This window comes from Leptidea sinapis, chromosome 20, assembly GCF_905404315.1.
Source record: "Leptidea sinapis chromosome 20, ilLepSina1.1, whole genome shotgun sequence".
Lineage (NCBI taxonomy): Eukaryota > Metazoa > Arthropoda > Insecta > Lepidoptera > Pieridae > Leptidea > Leptidea sinapis.
Genome location: NC_066284.1, coordinates 10,712,763 through 10,740,000, shown reverse-complemented (window position 1 = coordinate 10,740,000; position 27,238 = coordinate 10,712,763). Strand labels below are relative to the sequence as shown.

The 27,238-nt window shown below is 32.3% G+C and overlaps 1 protein-coding gene across 4 annotated transcripts in view; it reads left to right on the top strand.

Annotated features, from left to right (window-relative positions):
• The window catches only part of LOC126970153 (zinc finger protein rotund), a 244,507-nt gene that overhangs the window by 80,570 nt on the left and 136,699 nt on the right, over nt 1–27,238 (top strand). For 3 of the 4 annotated variants that reach the window (XM_050815919.1, XM_050815921.1, XM_050815918.1), the window contains exons 3-4: nt 8,961–9,057; nt 9,860–9,981. In XM_050815919.1, coding sequence (XP_050671876.1) covers nt 8,961–9,057; nt 9,860–9,981 — 219 coding nt within the window. The remainder of the gene's footprint in view (nt 1–8,960; nt 9,058–9,859; nt 9,982–27,238) is intronic. The other variant, XM_050815920.1, reaches the window with a different exon arrangement.

The window sequence follows — 27,238 nt, the reverse complement described above, 5'->3', positions numbered from 1 at the left end:
GGCACAACACAAGAATCAAAATTATACGAACGCAGTACGCAGTTGATTATAATATTACTAAGCAAAGAAATTCCGAAAACAGAACTTTATTAAATAAAAGCGAATGAAAATTATTTTTCGGGAACAGGTATATCATGAAACTAGTATCTATTTGACAATTTTTTTCAACATACATCAAAAAATGATAATTAGTATAAAAAAAATAGTCTCGTAGAAAATGGTAACATAAATTCGAACGTAGAAAATGGCTTTTTAAGTAATGGTAAACCATTACTTATATTACCAATATTTAAAATACCTGGGACCAGTGGCAGGCTCCTTTGCACAGGAAGCCGGCCAGATTATGGTTACCACAATGGCGCATATTTCTGCCGTGAAGCAGTAATGTGTAAACACTTTGTTTCGGTCTGAAGGGCGCCGTAGCTAGTGAAATTATTGGGCAAAAGAGACTTAATATCTTATGTGTCAAGGTGACGAGCGCAATTGCCGCTCAGATTTTTTGGGTTTTTCAAGAATCCTGAGCGGCACTGCAATGTTATGGATAGAGCGTATCTATCACCATCTGAGCTGAACGTCCTGCTCGTCTCGTCACTTATTTTATAAAAAAAAATCTATTTTAAAAGGACATACTTGTTGACCTAATGTCTGAGATATATTTCCAAATGCGTATATATATATAGTATTCAGCCATTTTTATCACGGAGATTGTTCCAGAAAGCCGTTTGACATATTTCCTGCCGCCGAATTCCATCTCCGCATGACACACCACAAACTTGGATACCTGCCACCATCTAGATGTCTGTTTGGTCGTCCTTCCTTCCTGGGTTTTCAAGGAACTTCCACCATTACGTCAAGTTGTCATTCAATTAATAATCATATCGTTTGTCTCATATTGAGGTACAATCTTAATGTGATGTCAATTTATATTAAAAAGAGTAAAACATTCAACATCTAAATGATTCAAAATTACTATTTAGTCACGTAAAAGTGTAGTAATCTTAATTTTTGTATAAAATAACATGAATGCTCATTTAAAAATATAAGTATCAAATCGTACCGATCGCACTATAAGTTGAGTTGACATATAGTTTACACATCAAGCAGTTATTACGCCAAGAAGATGTTGGAATTGAACTCAGTTTGTGGATGTTAATAAAATTATTTATTGCTTTAATTTTTAGTATAGACCGACTTAATATACACATCAATATTTACAGTCTTACGGTGTTATTACAAAAAAAATTTAAACATGGCTTAGAGACGTGTTTTGTTAGACAGCATCATAGACGATATCATCAGCTGGAAGACGTCAACTGCTGGAGAAAGATCTCCAAGACGATTGGCCCTGCGTTGTTCTGAACCATCTAGTTCCGGCGATCTTGACCAGATCGTCGGTCCAACTTGTAGGGGGCCTACCAACACTGCGTCTTCCGGTACGTGGTCGCCACTCCTGAACTTTTCTGTCCCAACGGTCATCTATCCACCAAACTATGTGCCTTGCCCACTGCCACTTTAGTTTCACAATCATGCTATGTCGGTAACTTTGGTTCTCCTACGGATCTCCTCATTTCTGATTTCATCTAGCAGGGAAACTCCGAGCATTGCCGTCTCCATTGACTTCCCATTAGCTTTCTCATCAGGCCCATAGTAAGCGACCACGTCTGCGTACGTAAAGTCATCACTCCAGTTTTCATCCATGAAAACCTATAGATATTTATTTTTAATTATTTATTTATCGCATCATGATGTCATGTGCATGTCGGTGACGCGAAAAAAGTGCCCAACGCGGCTAAAGAAGTTATTACTTCAATTAACATTTATTTTTGAGATAACCACAGGTTGTTAGTCTGTTTTATCTGAACCTCTTGGACTACGAATTATGGCTAGTCTTAGAAATCATCCTTATCAGTCCTTAAGAAAATATCTCTAGAACAGGCACTGACTAAATTTCCCATAGAAACAGCCAAACAGACTTAAAGCCTGCATTGAAGTCAAGTAAACATTTCAAATATAACCTATGTTTAATTTCTGTGCTTAATTTCTAATTAATTTGGTATTTTTTTTAAAGTGGGACTTACTTTCTCACTTCTGCGATTAATTACACAAATTAAATTCAAAAAAAAATTTATGAACGATGCGGGACTCGAACCCGCGACATCTTGCGTTCTGAGTGAGCGCACTAACCACTAAGTCAACCGTTGGACTGACGTATAAAATCTTGTATGCTTGTATCAACTCTCAGGTTGAGGCTTCATCTACAGGATCTACTTTACAGTTAATAACCTGCTGAACCCCAATATTTCCATATTAGGAAATTGACTTAAGGTGTCGCTCTTTCAAATCTAATCAATTCGTTATTTTTTTTAAAGTGATAACCCTCGCTTCTGGACTTAATTACACATATGTATATCTGTTTTTTATGTGAATAAACAACGGAACCAACAGATGCCGTAGTGGACTTATTTCACCAACTTAATATGAGAAACGCATAACGAAATGACCTAAGCCGTAGCGTAATGCGCTTGTTCTACGCTTCTAAGACAAGGATTTTCAATATAACATTGTACTGGCATTATAACGAATAATTACATAGTAAATAACTACATACTAGTTAAACAAATTTCAGTGTGTCTGTTTATTCTGGCTAATCTCCAAGACGGCTGGAGCTATTTTAATCTAACTTTTACGCTCTCAAGAGTATCTTAAGCTAATTATAATATGACGCATTAGGTTTCTGTCTAAAAATGAAAACAATTAAACAACCTCCAATTCCACGCAGGTGGAGTCAGGTGCGGTTGCACATATCAAATATAAAATTGAAATCAACTTCTAAATATTAATAATTCAATACTAATATTGGAAACACGTCGTGAAACTTAAATTTCAAAGACCGTTCCTCTTTGCTTTAATAAAAAACCTTTAAAAATAAAGAAAAACCATAAAAGCAGCCGTCTCACGATGCGTTATCATTTTTATATGCTCCCCCCTCTCAACCCTTTCAAGAACCCCCTCCATCACCTCATAGATGCACGCTCACATACAAAACCATCTATAAATGGGTTAAAGAAAAATGTGTCTACCTGAAAACGTACGATGCATTCTTTTTTCCTTTACATTTTCTTTTTCATCCGCGATTCTCATATCGGCGATATAAAACTGAAAATATATTACATACGATCACAGCAAAAGCATATAAATGTATTCTAACTTAAGGCTCAAAATTGTCTGAAGCTGAATAGAAACAGAACACCACTACACGAAAATACAGCGCGCGGACATATAGAGTCGCGACGGTTAGAAAAAAATAAAACTCACACATATAAATCGCGTGCAGTTCGAAAGGGATGCACTCAGAGTCATAAAACACACACATCGAAACACCTTCATACAGTATGAATATGTACGCTCAACTCACACATGCATTTCTGAAGAAAGCCTTCTATGTGTTAGGAAATGCTTTTCCTTGCAACTCGGGAAGAGTTTCATAGCGAATACCTCGCGGTAAAGACATCTCGTTCTAAAATTTTAAATTTGAAAAAAAAAAGAACAAACGCGAATAATAAATTATAACTATAAAATCAGCCAATCATTCTAATTAAAAGAAAACATTGCACCCGTTTCACTTAATTGCGTTCTAAATTTGAATTCACAAAAACGTCATAAATCGATTCAGTGTATATTTCGCGCCAAAGTGATTCCATTGTTAATTGATTGTTTTGATTGGTCAATGTGTTAATTGTAAAGCACGTGGTGTTTCTAGATGTGTGCGTTAATGAGTTTGTAGTTGTGTCCGTAGATTAACAGATAAGAGTGTGTTGCATTACAACGCCTCGCAGATCCCGATTTATTAGTTATTTTTATAAGCTTAAGATATATTATTCATTTATGGAAACTAATAATTTCAGCGCTGTATTTTAATAAAAAATAAACACAATTTCTTTACACTACAATTAAAATAATATGATAATTTATTTTATTTTACTCTCATAATTTTTATTTTTAAAGTAAGAAAAAATCTTTAAAATATTAATTATTTCTTTACACCGCAGTCTATATTGAATATATTTTTTTAATTTCTTGTATTTTCATTAATTGATAATATTTTTATATTATTTTATACTTAAAGTGAAGTCTAAAATGTAAGTATTTCTTCTAAAAACGTTGTTAATTTAAGGTACGAAATACAGTCACGATGAAAAATCCTTAAAACGATATATTTTTATAATTGTTTTGTACTTTTTTTAAATACTTTCATATATTAATTTAAGAAAAATATGTATGACATAATTTTAACAAAAAATGGGACACAAGTTTATATTAAGAATATTAGGCAGGTTATATCTTTCTTGAAGGTTCTTGTAAGTATGAATATATATCAGCACGAGTTGTATCGGCTAATAAGATTCCAATTGGATTTACAAATTTTAAGGTTTCATACCGTGGTTATAGACAATATTATACTCTAAAAATATTTTAGTAGAAGGTTTTGTTAATTCTATGATGGCCATTTTTGAATTACCCGTCATAATTTTTGTATTAAGATTTCAGCTTTCTATGTATTGCTTTTTTGAGATAAACCCCGCTGACAGAGAAACAGACAAGTTGGAACCTTATTAATAGGGAACTCTAAAAATAAATAAGATTTACTTGCTTTATTGTAGAATAATCTAAGCTGTTGATTGAATCATAGACCTTAATTGACATAATCAAACTTAAAAAGTTCTATTCGAACTCAAAAACATATTGACGACAGCTTTTTTATCAAAAATTTTGAAATTTTAATCGTTTTAAGATTGACGCTTTTGTATTTAAAATAAATAATATTGCTCAGAATTCAGAACAAACTCTGTATTTTTAGATTGATAAAGATTGTTAATATGTATTGGCCCAGTTTAGTAAAATAAAAAAGTTAAAGTTTTTCTAAGACTATTTTTGACAATTACAAAATTCGAATAGGATTAAATAGATGTCATAATATAAATATTCAAAGACTAGTTAAATTCCTTTTTATAGCTTATTTTTTTTTGGCCTGAAGTAACATTTATAAATCAATGCCTCTGGAAGTAACTATTATAAGATTATATTATTATTTATTTTATTTTAATTACTATTAGAATACAGACGCGGCCTAGATAATTGCTAGTGACAATTAAAAATAATAATCATTATTTTAATTAATTATTAACGGCACTACTTATGTAAAAGTTTAATTACTTTCGTTTTAAATGCTTCTTTACTTTTGTCAAATATTCATTGTTTAACTACTATCAGAAGAAAAACAGATTAAATATTGTAATAAAATATAAGACTATTTCAATAGAAAAAGCATATTAATAGTATGATCATTTTAAATTTACCTTGATATTTAATTCTGTTCGCGACTGTACAAAGGGCACTGAAATATTTTTACCTAGCCGACCTACTCCACTTACAGCGTTCAGACGAATCAATATTACGTTTATAACTTATTTTCTTCTACCTTATTTAGTCTTTAACATATTCTTCAACTTGTTAACATCCGATTTCTTTATTGTATACATTTTCTGCTCATTGCATTTCAATAATCGACTTATCTAACGTTTTATTCAAACCATGTTTAAGATTTTTGTTTTATACATATTTGATATTTGGAAATTAAGATTCATATTGAAACATAGATTTGGAAATTCATTGAACGATTGTATAAATCTGGAATTTAAATAACCTTTAACTAAAGATTAAATAGTCAAAGTGGCCCTAAAAGTTTGCTTATTGTTAGATCATGCCTTAATTTCTATCCGTCGTTTTCATAAAAACGTTGTCTTGTTATTTTGGAACGTAATAGCACGCGTAAAACGTAAGGCGTACGGTGAGTAAGATGACAGAAATGGAACGGCTTTATATGGCATTGTAATCTTTTGAAGTTAAATATTTCATTTCTCAACTTACTTTGTATGGCTGTTATAAAATACGTAATATATTTCTAAAGTAGTTATTTTTATTACCAAAGGAATCACGGGACGTTAGCCGATCCTTTATAGGTGACTTTTTAAGCTTTAGGTGTTGTATCCGTCCCAAGAACCGTACCGAAGAGATAATTATAATCACAATCAGTATAAATGTGTAGAGTTACTTATTTAGGAAACAAATCTGCTCGATTGAGTTTAGTGCAGTATTATTTCTTATAGAATTTTACCAAATCTCTTTATTCTTTAAGATAAAAGTAAATATCGGGTCACTGTTTATTAAGTCTTTAGTTTTTTTATAGTATTCATTGTATACAGATATTAAAGAATTTGTTTCAATTGTGGATCATCGGTTTTTACCCTGATACAATTAATTAATTTAATGTTGTTTACCACTCGAATAACAACTCATACACCTAGTAATATATGCTAGCAGAAATCGAAACAGTCAAGCATTCAACCAACGGTCTCGATAGCATTAGATTTAGAAGATTTTAACATTTAATTCTTTTGAATTCTGAAAACTCTTTCTTTTCTATACTCTGAAAGGAGTGTGTACAGACTAATAAGTTTCTCAACGCGACGTTCCGAAATTTCTTAATTTTTTTTTTCTAAAAAGAGCACGGTACATAAATGCTTAGAATTATTTGTTTCTAATATCAATGGTAGGAAATAATATTTAATAATTAAAAACAAATGTTAGAAACAAGAGAAATTACGTTGAAACACTTTAAAGCTGAAGTCACTTTGACATTAATATGTTAATTATCAATCAACTAAGGGTTATGCCTGATGTCAGAAAAAGTTAATATTAACAGCAAATAAAAAAAAACGGAAAAGAAGATGGTGAGGCGAAATTTGAAGATTACGTGGTCAGATAATTAAATTTAAAAAATGCGAAGATTTAATCATCAAATCAACCGCTACAATTAACCGGGTCCAATTCTAAATCTGCACCACCCAAGGACAACTTAACAACAAACATATTGTGTGTTCTTTGATCAACGTGATGTCGTTTTCAGGGGGACTGGAAAGGTCTTGAAAGGTCGGGTTAACTAAAATTATAGTAAAAATGTAATTTTAAACAAAAATCTAATGAAAAAATCAAACATGACACATTTCATCAATCATGACATCAATAATATAGATGAAATAACTGAGAAGAATTATGCAACCATCTATCAGTACGAGTGCAATCTACAAAAACGATGCATTGACCAAAACATTATTTACTTCTTAATTTTTCCATCACTTATAAACAGTATTATAAACTTTTGGATAATAACCTGTATAATAAAATCGTTATAAACGCAAAATAGGTATACAAGTCGTAAAAAATCATACAATTCGAAAAGTTTAACTGTTCTTGGTGGAAAGTTTCAATGTTTTTGGCAATACTTGCAGATCTTCTTTTGGCTACTTCTGAGATAACTTTGCTCTCGAATAATATATTGTTTAAACCATAAATTGAATGTGATTTAAATCTTATAATCATACATAGTACAAGCTCAAAAACTCAAAACTTTGGTTTATTTAACCTGAAGTAGAATTAATGTTTTCAATTATTATTAATTCTTTGAGAACAATCAATCGGTTTTACGAAAAAAAAATGCATAAAGGTGTTTAATTAATTCATTTATAACTGTATAGATATACAAATACATTCAATGCGTAATAAATTTTACAAATGTTTTTAAACAACAATCTGACAATATATTTTACTGACCATAATATTTTACTATAAGTTAATGAATTTTAGTAACATCATTCTTGCGATAATAATAAATACAATATTAATGTATTTATGCGTAAAAATGGAATGCTATGCGCAAATGAGAATTCATTCTTTCAATTCTAATAAGAATAAATAAATTAAGATAATAATTTTAATGAAAGAAATGTGAAACGGGTGTGATGTTTAAGACAAATGAAAGAGCAAAAATATAAAAATATCTGACATTTATGTCACTTTTGCAGTAACGGTCCAGCCACCTCCTAACCCAACGATAGTTCCTATAATTACCTAAAACTTTAATGAAGAAATCTATTTTATTTTAAATATAGACTACCTAGTTTATTAGAGATATATATTATTTATAAGTGTATAGTGCCAATAAGATGTCAGTGACCTTATCGAACATGTATTTGAAGAAGCAAAATTTCCCAATGAAACAAGAGTTCGAAGAATTCAACGACGAGAAAGACTCGGCTGAATGCAGTGATGGTATTTCTGAAAGCAGTGATCTTGAGAATACACTTAATGAAGAACCAAATTCAACTCCTCTAGACTATACAGAGAATGCTTTAGCATCAAACCCGGTAGCAGACTTCATAAAAAAAGAATTCATACCAGATTTCACTTTCAATCCATTTAATAATCAGAGTTTAGGTTTTAAAGATGGTTTCCCAAATCCTCGATCACCTTTCTTACTTCCTACGCAGTTGTATAAAAGCTTTTTAGCAACACTTGGGAAAAGAAGAAGAGATGTTGCAGATTATTGTTCCTTATATTCAAGAAATATGCTATTTTCTAATGGTCTTTATGAAGTTTCGGATGATGAATCTGCTGAAAGAAGTTCTGATTCGCCGGATGAGGTGAGTTAGAGGCCTAGAGTAATAATATAATAATAGGTCCATAAGTTTGAAAAGATTAAGCAAAACATATAAAGAATATTTAATACAAGAGCGCTACAAAACGATACAATTGTTTTGGAACGTCCGTGGAGGTTGTGTAAATGTCCATTGGATACACTTCCTTATTTTGGAAAATGGTGGCTTTTACGTGTCATTATTGGAAAAGGTATCCTGCCCTTAGACCGCAACTTTTACTTTTCATCAGATGAACCAATCGCCCTTACTCCCATTTTAATACCAAAAAGATTTTCCTTCTGGGATCTCCTGTTCAATCAATTGAGCATAAATATGTTCGTAAATCTTCCGTACATTATGTGGTCTGATTTGACTATTATTTATTTCAATTTCTGCAACGATATTTAATGAATGCTCTTGTTCCAGAAGGCGGGTGCATCATCAGCGTTCGTGTGGACTGGTGGGGGAGTCAGTGGCGGTGGTCAAGAACAAGCCACTGCACAACAAAATACTGTCACTTCTGGTATGTTTAAGCTCTACTTTAGTAATTGGACGCCATTCTTATCTTCTTCATAACTTTATTTCTTTTTAAAAGATTTTTATTTGGATTTGTTATTGTTCGTTGGCAACCATTTGGTAATTCTGAATATCTTAGATTTTCTTAATGAGATACTTCTTGTTACTATGGCGCTTTCCAATTGGAAAATACAAATCTTATAAGATACTACCGTATTTATTTATAGTTTTTCTTTCATGCTCATTTCGCAAAATTACAGATTATACAGCTTAAGTAACCTAATTTACGAATAACCTTTTAACAATATGAGTAATATCTCAAAATTATAACAATTAATACCTAGCTTGAAGTAGAAAATTAAAACAATATTCAAGATCATTCTCATAAGAATTTTTGTTGTTTACATTATGTTTACTTTGTATTATACTTAAACATGTCAATCATTATCATTTTTCCGTTTTGCAAAACTTTTAGTCTGTCATAGACGCAATCAATTTGATTTAGATGGAACACATTTTCAAAGATTTAAATACGTGTAATAATCGAATTTTTATGAGAGTTAATGTGGAAAATAAAAATTATATACTTATATATACCGACATTCCATATATGTTCTTTGCAGTCTGTATGCAGTGGAGCCTTGCATATCGGTGCCCTTGTTAATTTTTAATAAATGAATTACCAAAGAAGGAATGGTGTACCGCTTAACCTGTTAGGAGAGATTAGTCACTTCTTTTTATTATATTTTCTGATAGTCCTTGAGCCACGATACTTTTTACGAAGTTCTTAATTTGTGTCGTTGTTAAAGGTGCGTCAGGTGGGGGAGCCCAAGGTCTCGTGCACTGGATGTCGGTGATGGCAGAGCATATGGGAGGCGGCCACGACCCCTCCCACTATCCCCTACCGCCATGGAACAACAGTGGTGTCGAAGTAAGTGATTATAGCAATGAGATACGTAACATTTTTTTCTAGCAACTATTTAGAGCACTCAATTTATTTACAACAGACTCTCCCAAATTCTAGGGTGAAGATCATCCAGGCTATAAAGCCACGCCATGAAATTCTCTTTCCACTAAGAATCATTACTAAGAATACAAAGTTTTAGGTACACAAATTCAGCTTCTGTATGTATTCTGCAGTTTGATTGAGCTACTGAAACTTTAAATATTACTACTCATGATAACGAGAATAATAGTTGTAACGAATTTCATTTTTTCTTCTGTAGGCCGTATCATTTAACATCTTGCTCTTCTTGTCACTTCTATCATACGCAAACACGAGGCAAGAACATTTTGTTTTAGCAATTCATATGTTGTTATTAAACAAAATGATTAAAACGTCAAGATAGTTACACACTTTTGTTAATTTAAACGGCACATACTTGAAATATGAAATTTACGCCTGGATATGCTGTTATTTGGACACTGAAAACTTTGTCATTGCTTGGCGTTTTATTCAAAGCGCGGTCGAAACACATGAACGAAAACTCTGCCTAATAGACGCGTAGGAAGAGTTTTGTTATGGACAATTTTTTCAGCGTGATAATGAGTCTATCTTAAAAAGCATTAGATGAATTAATTTGAAACTTTGCTCAGTATTTATTCCATTAGAAACTCCTGGCAAGATTGTGCTACTGTACAGTGTCAACTATATAATCCTTGAACATATTACCATTTGATGGTATACATAAGTATAACGTAAGACTTTTACTAATTCTTTTTGAGCTATCTGTTTTATAACTCAGCACTTTCATTGACTTCTAAGTGAACAACAGTGCTCCCAGTTCGATGCTCGCCCGCCACGTACCAACGTGTTTTCGGCTTTTGTATACATATGAACGTTTATTTGAATTTCTCTTGAGAAAGGAAGGAAAATACATTACATCGAGTGACCTGTACGTATGCTCGTTTGTTCTCTTGCATAAAAAAAACAGCAATCACAATTATAGACGTTCACATCGACAGTGACTCAGGAGAAGGAGAGAGTATGCTCAACCTTTTACGAAATGGCGGTGAATTTAAAAATAAAAGTAAACGTTTAACATTCATAAGTGCTATTTTCGTGACCTTCAGGAATTAAGTAATTTTGATATTGATAGAGTTTCAGAGATTATTATTACTAACAATTATTGATAAACTTCATACTATTAATTTCATAAATATCTTTCCCAGATATGCCTTCAAGCTTAGGCTGAGATCTATAGAGCGTACTTAGACTTTGCTCAGCCTTTACTTAAGTAAAACTTAGATAAGTAAGTGCATAATTATATTTGTATGAGCATAATTGTTGATTTCATTTTTATGGTAATTTCTCAGCTGAAATTATGCTGAGCTTAAGCTATGACAGCTAATGCAAAAGTCAAGTTTGCGTTTTATTACACTTAGCTAAGTTTTACGTAAGTAAAGTCTGAGCAAACTCTAAGTAAGCTTTATAGAGCTCAGCCTTAGAGTACCTTACCTTTACCTTAAAGGCCGACAACGCATCTCTTGACCTTTGCTGTTGCGGGTGTCCATAGAGGTTTGCCTCACCATATCCCATGACGAAAGCCTATCGCCCGTTTGCCCCTTCTTATATTAAAAAAAATATGTATAACTAGAAATATTTATTGCTCTGTTACGTATAAGCTGTTAACAGAAACTTTTTATGAAACATTAAAATAAACAAAATAAAGACATAACGACATTCTTATGCAAAAGCCTCTCGGAAACAATTTCTCATTCGATCATAATTTATCAAAATTCGCTCAAAAATCGCATTCAATTCACCTAATCAGTCATCTTGAATAACCCAATTACACAATCAAAGAAAATCCAACTCTTCCATTCAAGAAATACAGTGCAATTTCACAAAACAACACGTACAAGATAGGGTTGTCCGAACAATTTGCATATCTAGCACTACAACAGCCAAGTCCCATTTTTATATCCATTTAAATTCATTCTAGCCTTTATTGCTTTACAAATAAAGCATAATATTATCGTATTGTGTAGTGATGATGCGTTTGGAATCGCTAAACAGGTTTTGTCTAGCATGTGATGTGCAGTTTTAAAATACTGTATGTAAATTGTGAGAATGAAGATAATTATTGCATTTTACTCACGTTCGCAGTTTAAGGCATTTTAACGGATTTTTTTTATTAAATTGCTAAGCTTAAGTCGATGCATAGTGTCAATTCAAGACAAATACGTCAATAACGGCTGGTTTGATGATTGGGCTATTTTCAATCAATTGCAATCCATGTCAAATTCAATATATACTAATATTATAAAGCTGCAGTGTTTGTTTGTTTGTTTGAACGCGCTAATCTCTGGTACTACTGGGCCGATTTGAATGATTCTTTCAGTGTTGGGTAGTCCATTTATCGAGCAAGGCTATAGGCTATGTTTTTTTTTTAAATTTGGGATCCGTAATAAAATTGCTATTTTGTAACACAAGGTGTAAAATCGAAAACCTATTTTTGCGTGCGCTGCAAAAACTATTGACAATAGAACAAAATGATGTACAAGCTATAATATAGGCAATATTTTATTACTTATAAAACTATCGCGTGAATTATACTTTATATGGCAAAACAACGTTTGCCGGGTCAGCTAGTGTCATTCTATTTATGGGATGACGTATTTATATCTTTGTATGGATGTGAAAGAAGCATTCCTATATGCTCTGAATTTGGAAATTTACATTGATAGATGACATAATTTGAGAAATGAAAATTAACTTAAACTAGAAATCTAATATTTAAATCGGTTGCTAGTAGTTCCATGCTGGTCTATAGAAGGTAACTTTATCTGTTTAATTAGGGTTATTAAAACACTTTAAAAAAATACGGGTTCCGCTCCGGGAAAAGTGAAAATTTTAACATTAACGTTTTGCATTTTTTAATATTTTGAAATTATTAGGGAATAATTTAGCATGAATTGCTTTATTTATCAGTACAACCTACTACCATTTATGTGGTTAAATACAAAAATCATTTATGCGCTATCGTACACAAAAATAACATTTTTTTATGAAAATAAGGCACGAGACGAGCAGGACGTTCAGTTGATAGTAATTGATACGTCCTGCCCATTAAAATGCAGTGCCGCTTAGGATTCTTGATACACCCAACAATTTAAAGCGGCACTACAACTGCGCTCTTCACCTTGAGATATAAGATATTAAGTCACATTTGCCCAGTAATTTCACTAGCTACAGCGCCCTTCAGACCGAAACCCAGTAATATTTACACATCCTGCTTCATGGCAGAAATAGGTGCCGTTGTGGTACCCATAATCTAGCTGGCATCCTGTGAAAAAGAGCCTCTAACTGGTACATTACTTACAAACAAAATTTAACACCTCAGAACTATTACAATTATTTTACATTAAATAGTTATCGCTCAGAAAAATCGCTTTTCATCCATAATTTCAACGTCTCTTTCGCCATCTTCATCAACTTCACTACCCTCGACCTCACGGTGTTTCGGCTTCGCAATCACAATATTTCAACCACTAGTCCAATGAGCGTATGACCATGAAATTGAAATAACTGAACTATAATAATTCTTTCATCCATAATATCAACGACTGTCTTACGAATTTTCGATCAGGCATTTTATTCCCATCCCCAAAAATGTGCTCAACGCCGCTATAGAAGTTTTCACTTCAAAAATATTTTGCAATAGACTGATAATGTGGTCCGTAATATGTAGTTCTGTTGTTTTGGTATTTCATTCTTGACTATACGAGTATTACTTACTATAAACTCCTTCTTTAAGAGCCAAAATACGATTTAAAATAAATTTTCCCCATTAATCATGTTTTTCACCGTTTTGTTACTTAACAACGAAACAATTATTGAAGTTAAAATTTTGTTTGATAGACTTTTATTGTGTAAGTCTTTATTATTTTCAATTAATTGATTAAACATACTACTAGTTGAATACAATGTTATATTGCCATTACGTAGACATTTTTTTTATACTTTTGCTATTTTTATAACGGGTGAAATTGCATCGTCAGATTAAAAAGCGTTAATACCGTCCCAAAAAAAAATCCTGAGTTACTCTCAAGTTGCACATAAAGAAGTCTTACTTCAATAATACAACAATTATCAACATTGTTATTAAAATCAAATGATCATTTAACCCTGCACATAACGACTTGAACTTGTAAATTTGAAAAGTATGTAAATTGTATTATAATTAGTGTAATTAAATACAGTCTCTAAGTTGGCAGTGTTATCACAAACCTCGTAACACTGGAGATGGTATCAAAGCGTATAATTTTCACTTTGATTTCACATGGCAGTTATTAATTATGTTATTATATATTACCTACTAGAAATAAGCTTTTATATTGTTTAAGGTGGAGAGATTTTACGTTAAATATATCTTTTATTTCTTTAATAACGTCTACTATACTAATGACTCTTTCAAGTTTTTTTTGTTATATTTACTTAGTGGAACACGTTGCAATGTTCTTTTTTTTTATGGAATAGGAGGACAAACGAGCGTACGGGTCACCTGTTGTTAAGTGATCACCGCCGCCCACAATCTCTTGCAACACCAGAGGAATCACAGGAGCGTTGCCGGCCTTTAAGGAAGGTGTACGCGCTTTTTTTGAAAGTACCCATGTCGTATCGTCCCGGAAACACCGCACAAGGAAGCTCATTCCACAGCTTTGTAGTACGTAGAAGAAAGCTCCTTGAAAACCGCACTGTGGAGGACCGCCACACATCCAGATGGTGAGGATGATATCCTAACTTGTAGCGTGTCGTGCGAAGATGAAACGGTGCAATGTTCAAATATTTATGACCACCATTTTGACTTAGATTAGCAATGAGTTCCTTGCCTCTTCTTCTCATGAAAGCTTAGTCTTTTACAGCGATGTTAAACGGTTAAATTTTAAACTTCAGTATTTATAAGGCTTGTATATATTTTTTTTTCATATATATACATATATCTGTTGTAAATCAAGCTGTAATGCAAATTCGTCGAAGTGAATGGTGGTGTTATTGCTATATTCTGAGTGCTAGGAATGTTTAATTAATAAATTCCTACGGGTCAACCACTGAATTTGAAACTGTTCAAATGAAAATAATCCATAGTATTATTCTATCATAAAATCAAAATGTCGATAACTATATCTATACTACATAGAATAGGATCTAACTTAAATTTTCCTTCAGTCATTATTTTCGTCGTCTGTTGAAGCCCTTAATTTGCTACTTAGGACTTTTATTGCTTTCTTATATTCAATATTACTTTACTTATTATTAGTTATTTATTAGATTTTATAATATTGATAGTTTATTTTGCTTTAGTTTTAGCAAAAACAGCTTATTAATCACATTTTTTTTTGCCACAGACGGGACTGCCTAAGGAAAAATTTAAATTAAGTTTAGTATTAAACGTTTTGACATAAGTTTGAAATAGTAGTAATAACAGTTGGCGACGAAGTATAATCCTGCTAAGTATGAAAACGAACAGATGCTTAAAAACTAGTGGATTTCGGCTATCTCCGTTTGTTACAAGACTATAGCCGTCATCTGTCAATCTATCAATGACTGCACGTTTCAGAAAATCGAGTGATTCGCTTTTTTCTTAAAGAGTTTCGCTAGGCTGCAAATCAACTCGACAATCGTGGAATACCTGACATCCACAGACCGTCTGCTAATAAAAGGAAATCTAGTTTATATAAATTTCTTAATTGGCTTAAATTATTAAAAGAAGTCATAATTTGCCCTTACCATAATTAATCACGTCTATTTGTCCAAATATATATTTTCTCTCTCTTTTTCTTTTATGATAGTACATTACCTAAAGCTAGATTTGAAATCGCTATTTTTATTGTAGTTCAATAGTTTTATATTTCTGCTGAACATGCTGTGTACATACCCTCGTGGAGTAACAGCCTATCTTGCATTTAGCTGATAGTTTGATTGTAATTCTATTGTGTATACTTTTTTTATGGAATAGGAGGACAAACGAGCGTACGGATCACCTGGTGTTAAGTGATAACCGCCGCCCACATTCTCTTGCAACACCAGAGGAATCACAAGAGCATTGCCGGCCTTTAAGTAAGGTGTACGCGTTTTTTTTGAAGGTACCCATGTCGTATCGTCCGGGAAACACCGCACAAGGAAGTTTAGAACGTGGAAAAAAGCTCCTTGAAAACCGCATTGTGGAGGACCGCCACTCATCCAGATGGTGGGGATGATATCCTTAACTTATAACTTGTGGCGTGTCGTGCGAAGGTGGAATTCGGCGGCAGGAATCAGGTGAAACAGCTCTTCGGAACACTCCCGCATGATAAATGCGGTAGAGGACACACAATGAAGCGATGTCTCTAGGCAACGACAAGTGATCCAGCCGTTCACAGAGCACTAGGTCCCCGACATTTCGAGCTGCTCTACGTTGCACGCGGTCAAATCGATCTAGCTGATACTGGGGTGCGATGCTTATTAAAATAAATAAATAAATCGAAGTATTTACTTCCATATCCACAACTTACTTCAGCCTTAAAAATCTAGAACTTTTAAGGCCGCAATAGAATAAAAAATCTTTGTTCTTGTTGAAGTTGCGAATGAAATATATAAAATCAAAATATACATTATGAGTACACTCATAAAGTTATATGTGAAAGCATAATTGTATTATGATGTGAAGGGCGCCGTAGCTAGTGAAATTACTGGGAAAATGAGACTTAACACCATATGTCTCAAGTGACGCTCAGAAGTTTTGGGTTTTTCAAGAATCCTGAGCGGCACTGTAATTGTAATGGCAGGGCGTATCAATCACCATCAGGTTAGTCGTCCTGCTCGTCTCATCCCTTATTTTCATAATAAAAAAAATATCCATAAAGCTATCTATCTAATGTTTATATAAATTTACAAATCAAACCCCTAATACAAAATTTGATGCTGGTTTAATATTGAAAATAAGCGAAAAATAAAAATGGCCACGTAACATAATAATATTATTAACACACGCAGCATTAATACGATGTGAATAATGATATAAATGCAATGATAAGCACTATCATTGTTTCTGCATAGCGTGTTGCGACTTTCTCCGTGACGCCTTGCGTGAAAAAACGCACGCGTGATCTGATGATAAAAGATTTCATTATTAATTTAATGATAAATTGTGTAACCGTACGCTAGCATCCTGTTGTTATAAGATGGGGTTGAGTTATGAGTTTATTAGATATTTTATAGAATAAGCCACGGCGATGCGTGCCAGAAAACTAATCTATATATAATCTTAATGAAAACTTTGAAACCAAAAGAAACATTAAGGCACAAGAAACTTGTCAGCACAGCATGGAATGTTTTTTAATATAAAAATATAGGTTCAATCCAAAATACATATCCGCTGGTAAGTTCGAGGTACCTAGAATTATTAACAACTACGGTGATAGAAGTTTGAAAATACAGCTTGCCTGAGGACATCCGACCAGTAAGAGAAAATTTAAAACTACAGTTACGAAATATTTATTGTCAAGATTGCCTTAAAATGAATATTTTTATCAATATTTTTTAATTACACTTGTATAAAATCAATGTTCTTATAAGCAATAATGTATTACAAAAGGCTTGATCCTGCAGACAAACACTTTTGCGGGACTATGGTAATTTAAGATTATTTCTGTAAATGATTACCTAATAGTATAATTAAATAAAAAAAAGGACAGAATACGACTTCAGTCCATAAGAGACCTAACAAAAATAACTGATGTGAAATATTATATTAAAAACCTCAAATGGAAATGGACAGGTCACATAATTAGAAACAAAAAAGAAAGGTTAAAAAATATTACAGAATTACTAGATAACATAAAAGGAAAAAAGGCAGACCACGTCTGAGATGGAAAGACGATATAAGAAAAGTTGCAACCTGGTCGAGAAAAGCGAGAGATCGCTCACTATGGAAATGTTTGGGGGAGGCCCTATTACCGGTGTAAATAGTAATTTCCTACGTACCTAAGAAAATGAAATTACGTAAATAGAATTTAAATATAGCTTACATTTGATTAGTTAGGCAAGGAAACATTGTACTTATTTACTATATAACTTAATTGTAAGAATAGGCTTTATTATTATCTTAATGAAAAAAATGGTTTTCAAATTGCATCGAAGCATAGAGGGATGTGACCCATACCTATAACGGTATCCTATATCTATGGACTTAAAAAAGCAGCAAGAGAATCGAACTAAGCTTACAACTAACGTATGGACCGGCAACGTATAAACTAAAATTAAGACATACAGATATTATTACTAAATATACATAAAAAAAATTAAATAAGGCAATATTTCGACGAGATCCATAATTATCTAACTGTTCCGAGGCATCAAATTGAAATTCAAATATTGTGGGCGTTTGCTCCATTCCCAGTGTGTGATATCATTAAGAAAATCATTTATGTTATACTTTGTTTTACCACACAAACGTTTTATAACAATTATATTGAGTTTGGAAACACATTTGTTTTGTACACTTTCTGGGACCATGTTGTAAAATTATGTACATCACCCAATAAAGGATTTGTAGGTAAAGTCTGAGCAAAGTCTCAGTACGCTCTATTGATCTCAGCCTTAAGGCGATACTAAATGCCAGCGACCTTGAGCGATATGAGTTCACGGCTGCCGGCCCGCCATCTATGTAACAAAGACAATATTTTCAAAATTCTTGCGTGGAAAACAGTTTATATGCTTACAATCCTCGTTATTCACTACTAATCTGAATAAATGAACCTTCACATAAAAGTACAAGCTATAAGAATAACTTTTCTGAGAGAAGTACCTAAAAAATGCGTCACGCCATGCCAAAAAACTTGTTTAACTTCAAAGAAAAGTGGTAGTTCAAAAAGGCTCGGCAATATTAACTATAACCAACAGCAAGCATTAGCAACCTACAAATAAGACTTAAGGATATGTGTAACAGGATTAAATAGTGTTCATAGCTCGAAATGCTATACTTTCACCTCAAAACTTGTCTAAAAACATCATGTTTGCGTATTTTCTGCATACTCTTCGCCTTAAGGTAGACAGGAACACTGTATACCGTTAAACCAAAGCGCTCATCTTTTTCTAAGCATTATAAAAAATGGATCTCTAAGAAACTTGTCATCAAAATGTACAAGCCACATTGTAATAAAAAACACCCCTGTATAAAAGAGCAAACGTTTCACACAATGTACAACGAAATATAAAAAACATTGATAATACAACATTGATACATCAAAATACAATAAAACAGGGTGTCAAAAATTGAACGAAAAAAAATTCCAATATACATTGTTTTGTTCCTAACGATATTTTGATGAGAGCAAAGTTATTGGATAAAGAAATAAAAAAAAAACAATTCGTAGGGTAAACTTACTTGTTGCGGACGTCTTATGAATTATTGCAGTTAGTTTTAATGATTGTTCTATTTTTTGTGCTTAACAGTCTATCATTCCCCGAGTTATTATAATGCTTTGTGAGGAATGCTTCTTGAAAAGTAAATAGAAAAGTAAGCACAGTTAATACATAGTAAATTTTCTCCCCTAAACAATTTACATCACATAATGAACATTGTTAATATATTATATAATTTAGGTAAAATAAAAATTACAAGCCAGTATCTGGCAAGCTAGGTAGTAATAGAATTTTGTTATGTAATTACACAAATAAAACACAAATTTGTGTTAATTAAAAATTTTTATGAAAATTTATTGATTTATAATTTTTTTTAATATAAGTTTATCTTTTTGTACCGAAATATCAGCCAAGAATTCTTAAATAATAAATTTTTTTCTGTATGGAATCTAATTTAAATTATTATTTTCTCCTGCACAAAATAATTAATACTAAAAATCCGGGAAATATAAAATGATTTAATTGCAAGTTGCATAAATTTACTAATCATCTAGGATTCAGGGGAATGAAATCATGTATAAGACATATTTATATTAATTTTAACAGCAGACAATATTGCGTTTTTTGAGGTTAAATAATTATTTAACATGCTGTTTTCGTTTTTGAATAAATACTTAATCATTTTGCGGGATAATTAAGAAAAATAAATAAAACAAAAGATTATCACTATTACAAACTAATAACGTTAAATTAAATGAAAAAATCACGAATGAAATTTTATTATAATTACTCGCTATATCAAAAAATCTAAAATTAAAATATAAATATTACTAGCTGACCCGGCGACTGATTGTCAGACTTACCAAATTTACATATTATAAAATTTCATAATATTCTATCGAGCCGTTTCAGAGAATTATGTCGACTAACATCGTGACACGAAAATTTTATTTTATATAATATATTTTAGTATAGTTTTTATTTGAAATATAAATAAACTTTTAAAGCAAATCTAATATGATTATTTAATTATAGAATACATGTATTTCTGTTCTAATAGAAATATATAATTACGATAGGTGGTGAAAATAACATAACATACATATGGCAACAACACTTGATAAACGTCATGAAGACAAATCAGTTCATAAAAAAGGGGCTTTGACATGTAGAGAAGAACTGATAAGAAACTCCCAGCCCATCTTTTTTATCATAGAAATATAATAATTGTAGTTGACATGCGCAAAACCACTCAAGAACCATGCATTATTATCTAAACATCTTCTTATACATATAAATAAAATTGGAGTGTCTGTTTGTAATATTGAAATAACCTTTTTACTACATGTATATGAATATATATACACCAAAATAGCATTTTTAATTTTTTGTCTGTCTGTGTTTCTGTTTGTTCCGGCTAATCTCTGCAATGGCTGGACCGATTCGACGGAACTTTTATTGGCAGGTAGCTGATGTAATAAGGAGTAACTTAGGTTACGTTTATTTTAGAAAAATAAAGTAATGTGGCAATGTCCAAGAAACGGTCTAACTCTAAAAATAATCTATATGGCAAAACAACGTTTGCCGGGTCAGCTTGTCTTCTATAAATCAAATCAAATCAAATCAAAATCAGTTTACTCAAGTAGGTCACGGAAATGACACTTATGAATGTAAAAAAAATAAAAAATAAATCTTATTGAATCTACCGCTACTTCGTAAAGGGTTGATCTAATGAGAAGTAGCAAGAAACTCATTGCCACTCTTTTATATCAAGATTCACAGATCATTTCAATTACAATATAATATTGTGTAAATTGTAAAATGATGCAACAAACACACTCAAACGTCAAATAGTCAATGTCTTCTTATAATATGCTAAACAATGTTAAGATTTTTTGACGAAGAAGATTTAATATATTTCTCAAATTTGTGCTCAGGAAATCCTAGTGTCTGGTATTTTGCTATGAAATGAAATACCTATGAAGGAGCCCTTAGCCCTAGTTAACCTATTACACTGCACGTACAGTTTATTCTGTATTCAAGTATTGAATGAATTGAATTCACAAATTTGCTCGATTTCAGCAAAGTTTTTTTTTAACATAAATTATATGTGTGATATGAAAACTCATATAGATCATATAGAATTACAAATGTGCTAAAATTTCACATATTATCTTAATATATATACGTGACACGTTGTTTGTCCGCGATGGACTCCTAAACTAATGAACGGATTTTAATGGGAATTACTCCATAGAGTGCAGTTCAGTCCAACTTGAGAGATAGGATAGTTTTTATTTTGATTTGGGACCCAAAATAATTTTTATTTCCAATATTTGTTTAGTATGGACATATTTTCTGTAAGAGAATTTATTGACGCACAGTTTGACAGTTCTGCTGTGACACAATTTCATTATAACAACAAGGAGCATATGATACGATATAATTCTTGATGTTTTGAAAAATTATTGACAAATACATAAAAAACAGTGTTTTCTATTATCTACAGAACAACGTCTGTTGGGTCAGCTAGTTATAATATATATTTTGAAAGCAAAATTCGAGACTCTATCAACATGAGCAGATATACCAATTCTTGGTAAACAAAAGTAGTGTATTATATTGTTCACAGTTGTTCACATGAAGCTCATGAAAATAGAAATTATTTACTTAAACTTTAATGAAATGACTAATAGACTAACGGTGGTGGAATGATATCATAATCAAAGTAATTCATAGATTACTATAAATAACTTAACAAGAAAAAAAGTCGTAAAAAATGATCATTCATTATAAAACAAAAATTAAATTTAAATTTAACTAAATTCTCTTCGTATTTAGTAGAGTTATGAACATAAATTATGTATTCTTATTCCAAAATCAAATTAATAATCTTCCCACAGATTTATAGCCAATCAGTCAACCGTCATGAATCGATTAAAAATCGCACAATAAGTTCAACTGAGTATTAAATCTGTGAACTCTTAATTACCTTATGTCAAAATCAATTCTTCACGAACATATTTGAATAAGGCGCGTTGCTTAATCGTCCTATGATACTGGCATTGTCTCTGTTACCCTATTTTTAAAAACTAAAGTATTTTGTTGTTATTTCTATTCATTGCGCCTTACGTTGGTTCAAATTATTTTTAATCGTTAATAAACCTTCAATGTAGTTCGTCCAAAGGGTTATAATTGTAAGGAAGGGTTCGTTCTGTAAGTTTTTACGCTTGATTTGTTCTGCAGCTATTTATAATATACAAAATTAATTATGTTTTATAAATGTGCTCGTCATTTTGTTTCTGTGGGTACTACCGCGGGCGAATCGTAGTTAATTTAGCGTCACAAAGGTTTTAAAAAGCGAATCGTAGTATGAATTCTTTGTTCTACATCTGAAGGAACTTTTACGTTATATTTTTATACCGTGACAACGTTATATTAATTTTTGAAGATTACGTTATATTGCTAGTCCACATAATATTGACACACTTTTAACACAAATTATCTTCCCCCAAGTTAAGCATATATAGCCTGTGTTATGGGTTACAAGACAATGATATATTTAATACAATATACTTACTATGACATACATAAATCCATATAAACATGCACAAATACATTTAAACATCCATGACTCGGAAACAAACATCCATATTCATCATATAAATGCTTGCACCAACCGGAATTCGAACCCGGGACCTCTAGCTTAGTAGGTAGGATCGCTAGCCTCTCGGCTATACAGGTCGTCATGTGTTACACATGTTAAAGTATTAGTTTCGACTTATATTTATTTATATTTTAACAGTTAATTTTTTATATACATGTTTTGAGTTTTCTTGAGTATTAATAACGCTCATATTTGTCTTCAAAAAATTCGACACGTGTTTCGCCTCTACACGACGCATTCTCAGGATATGTGGACTCGCCAAACTCTGGCACGAGACTGACAACTTCAGTGCAGAGAGAAGAGCAGTTACTAGTTGTTTTGCCACTGTCCTAAAACCATAAGCTATAATAATTTGTATGGTGTACGATGTTCTGTTTAATTCATTATTCAGATTTTTTTTTTAGTCCCAGTTCTTGTTATTCATACGTGATTCTCGGAGGACGAGACAATCTCGTATTTGTCTGCTAATTTTAATTTTATTAGTTTCTAGCAGCTAAGCTTTCTAGTTTTATTTCTACATCATGAGAGCTACAGACTTACGGAGTGGAGGCATAGCATTAGGGGTTAAAGTATGATATTGGCGTTTTATTGTAATAGGTACTTCGAATTGACATAAAACCTTCATGGTTTGAGATTTTGATTGTAACTTTTTTTAAATATTATCTATGTAGTTCTCCTTTTAAAAATGTGCAACATTCGATTATCGTCTTTAAGTTGTTATTTTATTCAGCTTAGACAAGAAAGATGGATACTTCGAAAATTCGAGTGATTGTAATAATTAATCTAATATATAAAATTCTCATGTTGCGGTGTTTGTAGTTTAACTCCTTCGAAACGGCTTGACCGATTTTCATGAAATTTTGAGTGCATATTGGGTAGGTCTGAGAATCGGACAACATCTATTTTTCATCCCCCTAAATGTTAAGGGTGGTCCACGCCAAATTTATTTTTTATTTTTTTTACATTTTTTTTTTAATTTGTTTGATTATGAGTCAGCATTAAAAAATACATACAACTTCAATTTTCACCCATCTACGATCAACAGTTACTTTTGTATCGCGATTTTAATATCGGCAATACAACGTTTGCTGGGTCAGCTAGTAAATTATAGTAATTTGCAAGCAAACCTACAGAAAGACTAAAGTTATGATCTTTCGTTTGCGGGAGCCAAAAATTACACCTCAAAAAACGAACGTCACATACAATGACTGTGTTATAGAAAGTGTCGAAACAACAAAATTTTTAGGACTTAACATTGACAGTAAATTAAATTGGAAGGACCATCCAATAGAACTTAGTAAAAATATAAGTAAATTCTCGTACGCACTTTATGAGCTTTCAAAAGTCGCAAATAATAAACTATCAAACTGTCTTGACAGCATATTATGGATTCGTTGTACCCAATTTACGATACGGTTTAATTTTCTGGGGAATCTCATGCGAAAAAGAGATAATTTTTAAAGCCCAAAAGAACTGCATTAGGTCAATGTGTATTTTTAAATCAACTTAAAATTCTTACTTTCATCTCATTAAAATATTTATGAAATAGCATTATTTGTAAAAACTAACCCTGATACAATTGTCAGAACATCTGAAATCCACAATACTTTGAGAAGCAAGAATAGATTACATTTACATGGTAGCAACACAGCTTCTATGTACTATTGTACATGTACTAGTGTTCTTGAAATGGCACCGAGAATATTTAACAAGATACCAACACACATCACAGAACTTAAGTTGACGTGTTTTGAAAAGAAACTTTTTAATCTCCTACCGACAAAATCGTACTATTCTATAAGACTTCTTTTTAGATGCTTCACTCAATTGGCATTTTGAAATATAATTTTTCTTAATTTAATTTCTTACTAACCAATGTTTTTCCAATTTAATTTATTTACATATCAATTTACTGACATTGTCTATAATAATACATAGATTTCTTTGACTTCTTATTAATTATTTTTTGTACGCCACAGCATGCGGGCAAGGAATGGAGAACTTTTATTGTGATTTGTAGCATTTTATGTATACCCATGACTACAAATAAATGATGAAATGAAAATGAAAAGATTTTTGAATACGAGTTCCGACGCGGAACTTAACAGCCCGCAATATCAATGTTGCGTTTGAAGAGAGGACTGCTAAAGAACGCATTGTGCGATTTTGGTTTAAACGCTTTCGTGACGGAGACTTTGGTTTGAAGAACAGACCGCGTGGAAGACTGCCCACACAGGTGAATAACAATGAATTGAAAGAGATGGTGGAAGCCGATCCAAGCCAAAGTGCCAACGAGGCCATAACAACGTAAGCCTAATTCGTACAATGAATAAGATAAAGGTATCAATCTATTTATACAATCGAAAAGCCAATATTAATAACAATTAGTTCGGATTCGCTATAACCCAGTAAACAATAGCGACCACATATCTACGGCGCGGTGTCCACAATTTTGACGGGCGGGCGACCAGTCCCGCAAGATTAATGGATGCTGTACTCATCGGAGTAATGACGCCCCTTCGTGAGCTACTAATGACATCCTGCGAGGGTGACCATACTTTCAATAAGAACTCGGATATTTTGCTATAACGAAATAATAGAACCAATTTCTTTCAGCATTAGATCGATACAATGGAAAAAATGTGTTGTTTAATGCCAATAATGTACTTCATACCATATTATGCTATTTTTAAGACAATAAGGGACGAGACGAACAGGACGTTCACCTGATGGTAATTTATATGCAGTGCTCAAGATTCTTGAAAAACCGAAAAATTCTGAGCGGCACTACATTTTTATAAGTAATTTCGCTATCTACGGCGTCCTTCAAACACAATAATGCTTACAGATTACTGCTTCACGGCAGAAATACACCCATAATCTAGCCGGCATCATGTGCAAAGGAGCCTCCCAGTGGTGAATGCTTTTAGTCGACTCTTACGCCCTTGGGCCGTGACTTATAGCTCTTAGTTTTCGATATCTATATTTCATACCACATACAAAAACTCTCTAAATCAACTAAGATCGGTAGTCTTAGACATTTATCTCGTTGATTGGTTTATTATTTGTCAAATAATTTCACAGGAGGCTAAGCCACATGTCACCTACTTAAAGAACAATGCGCCGATTTGCGTTGAAAAGAGTAAAGTGTGTACTATAAACGGTCATGAGTATGTAAGATTCATAAATATGTATCTTAAAATATTATTTATATAATATAATACTTCAGTAATATCACGATTCTTAGGAATTTCTTTAAGACCTCCTTTAACATGTCTATATATAGTAACCACGTTCATCTGTTTACCTCTTTGTTCAAACAATGTTAATCCAAATTAGTTATTAGTAAGCTAGTCGTTAAGTAAGTTAGTCGGGGACCCAGTGCTCTGTGAACGGCTGGATCACGTGGCGTTGCGTAGAGACGTCGCTTCATTGTGTGTCTTCTACCGCATTTATCACGGGAAGTGTTCCGAAGAGCTGTTTAACCTGATTCCTGCCGCCGAATTCCACCTTCGCACGACATTCCACAGATTAGGATATCATCCCCACCATCTGGATGTGTGGCGGTCCTCCACAGTGCGGTTTTCAAAGAACTTTCTTCCACGTTCTACAAAGCTGTGGAATGAGCTTCCTTGTGCGGTGTTTCCGGGACGATACGACATCGGTATCCGGCAACGCTCTTGTGATTCCTCTGGTGTTGGATTCACTTTTTTTTAAGTAAAAGTTCATTAAATAATACTATTAAGGTACTTTGAAACCCATTTTTCGGGTTTAATTTAAAAAATAATCTGTATCTGAACGGCATTGATATTTGAGGGCAACCATAACTGGGGTTAGTTTTTATAGCAACAGATCCGAAATTACTTACGTAGAGTTTTTGTTTGTCAATACTTTTGGTCCTGCTAATTAAAAAAAATATATTTATTTTGAAGTAAAAACTGGAAAAAGCACAGAATTCATATGATAGAACTTTGAAAATTGAATCAAACTTATTGCGTATGATGATAAAAAGGATTGTGTGGTTTTATGAAACCACGGTAAAAGTGAAACTTTTTTTCACATCATAGGCATTTAACTAAAAATTTTTGGAATAATATTCCATTAAGGGTATAAAAATCGCTTGTTCAATCTTATTCATTTGGAATGAGTAATAGTCCATACACTACATGGTCA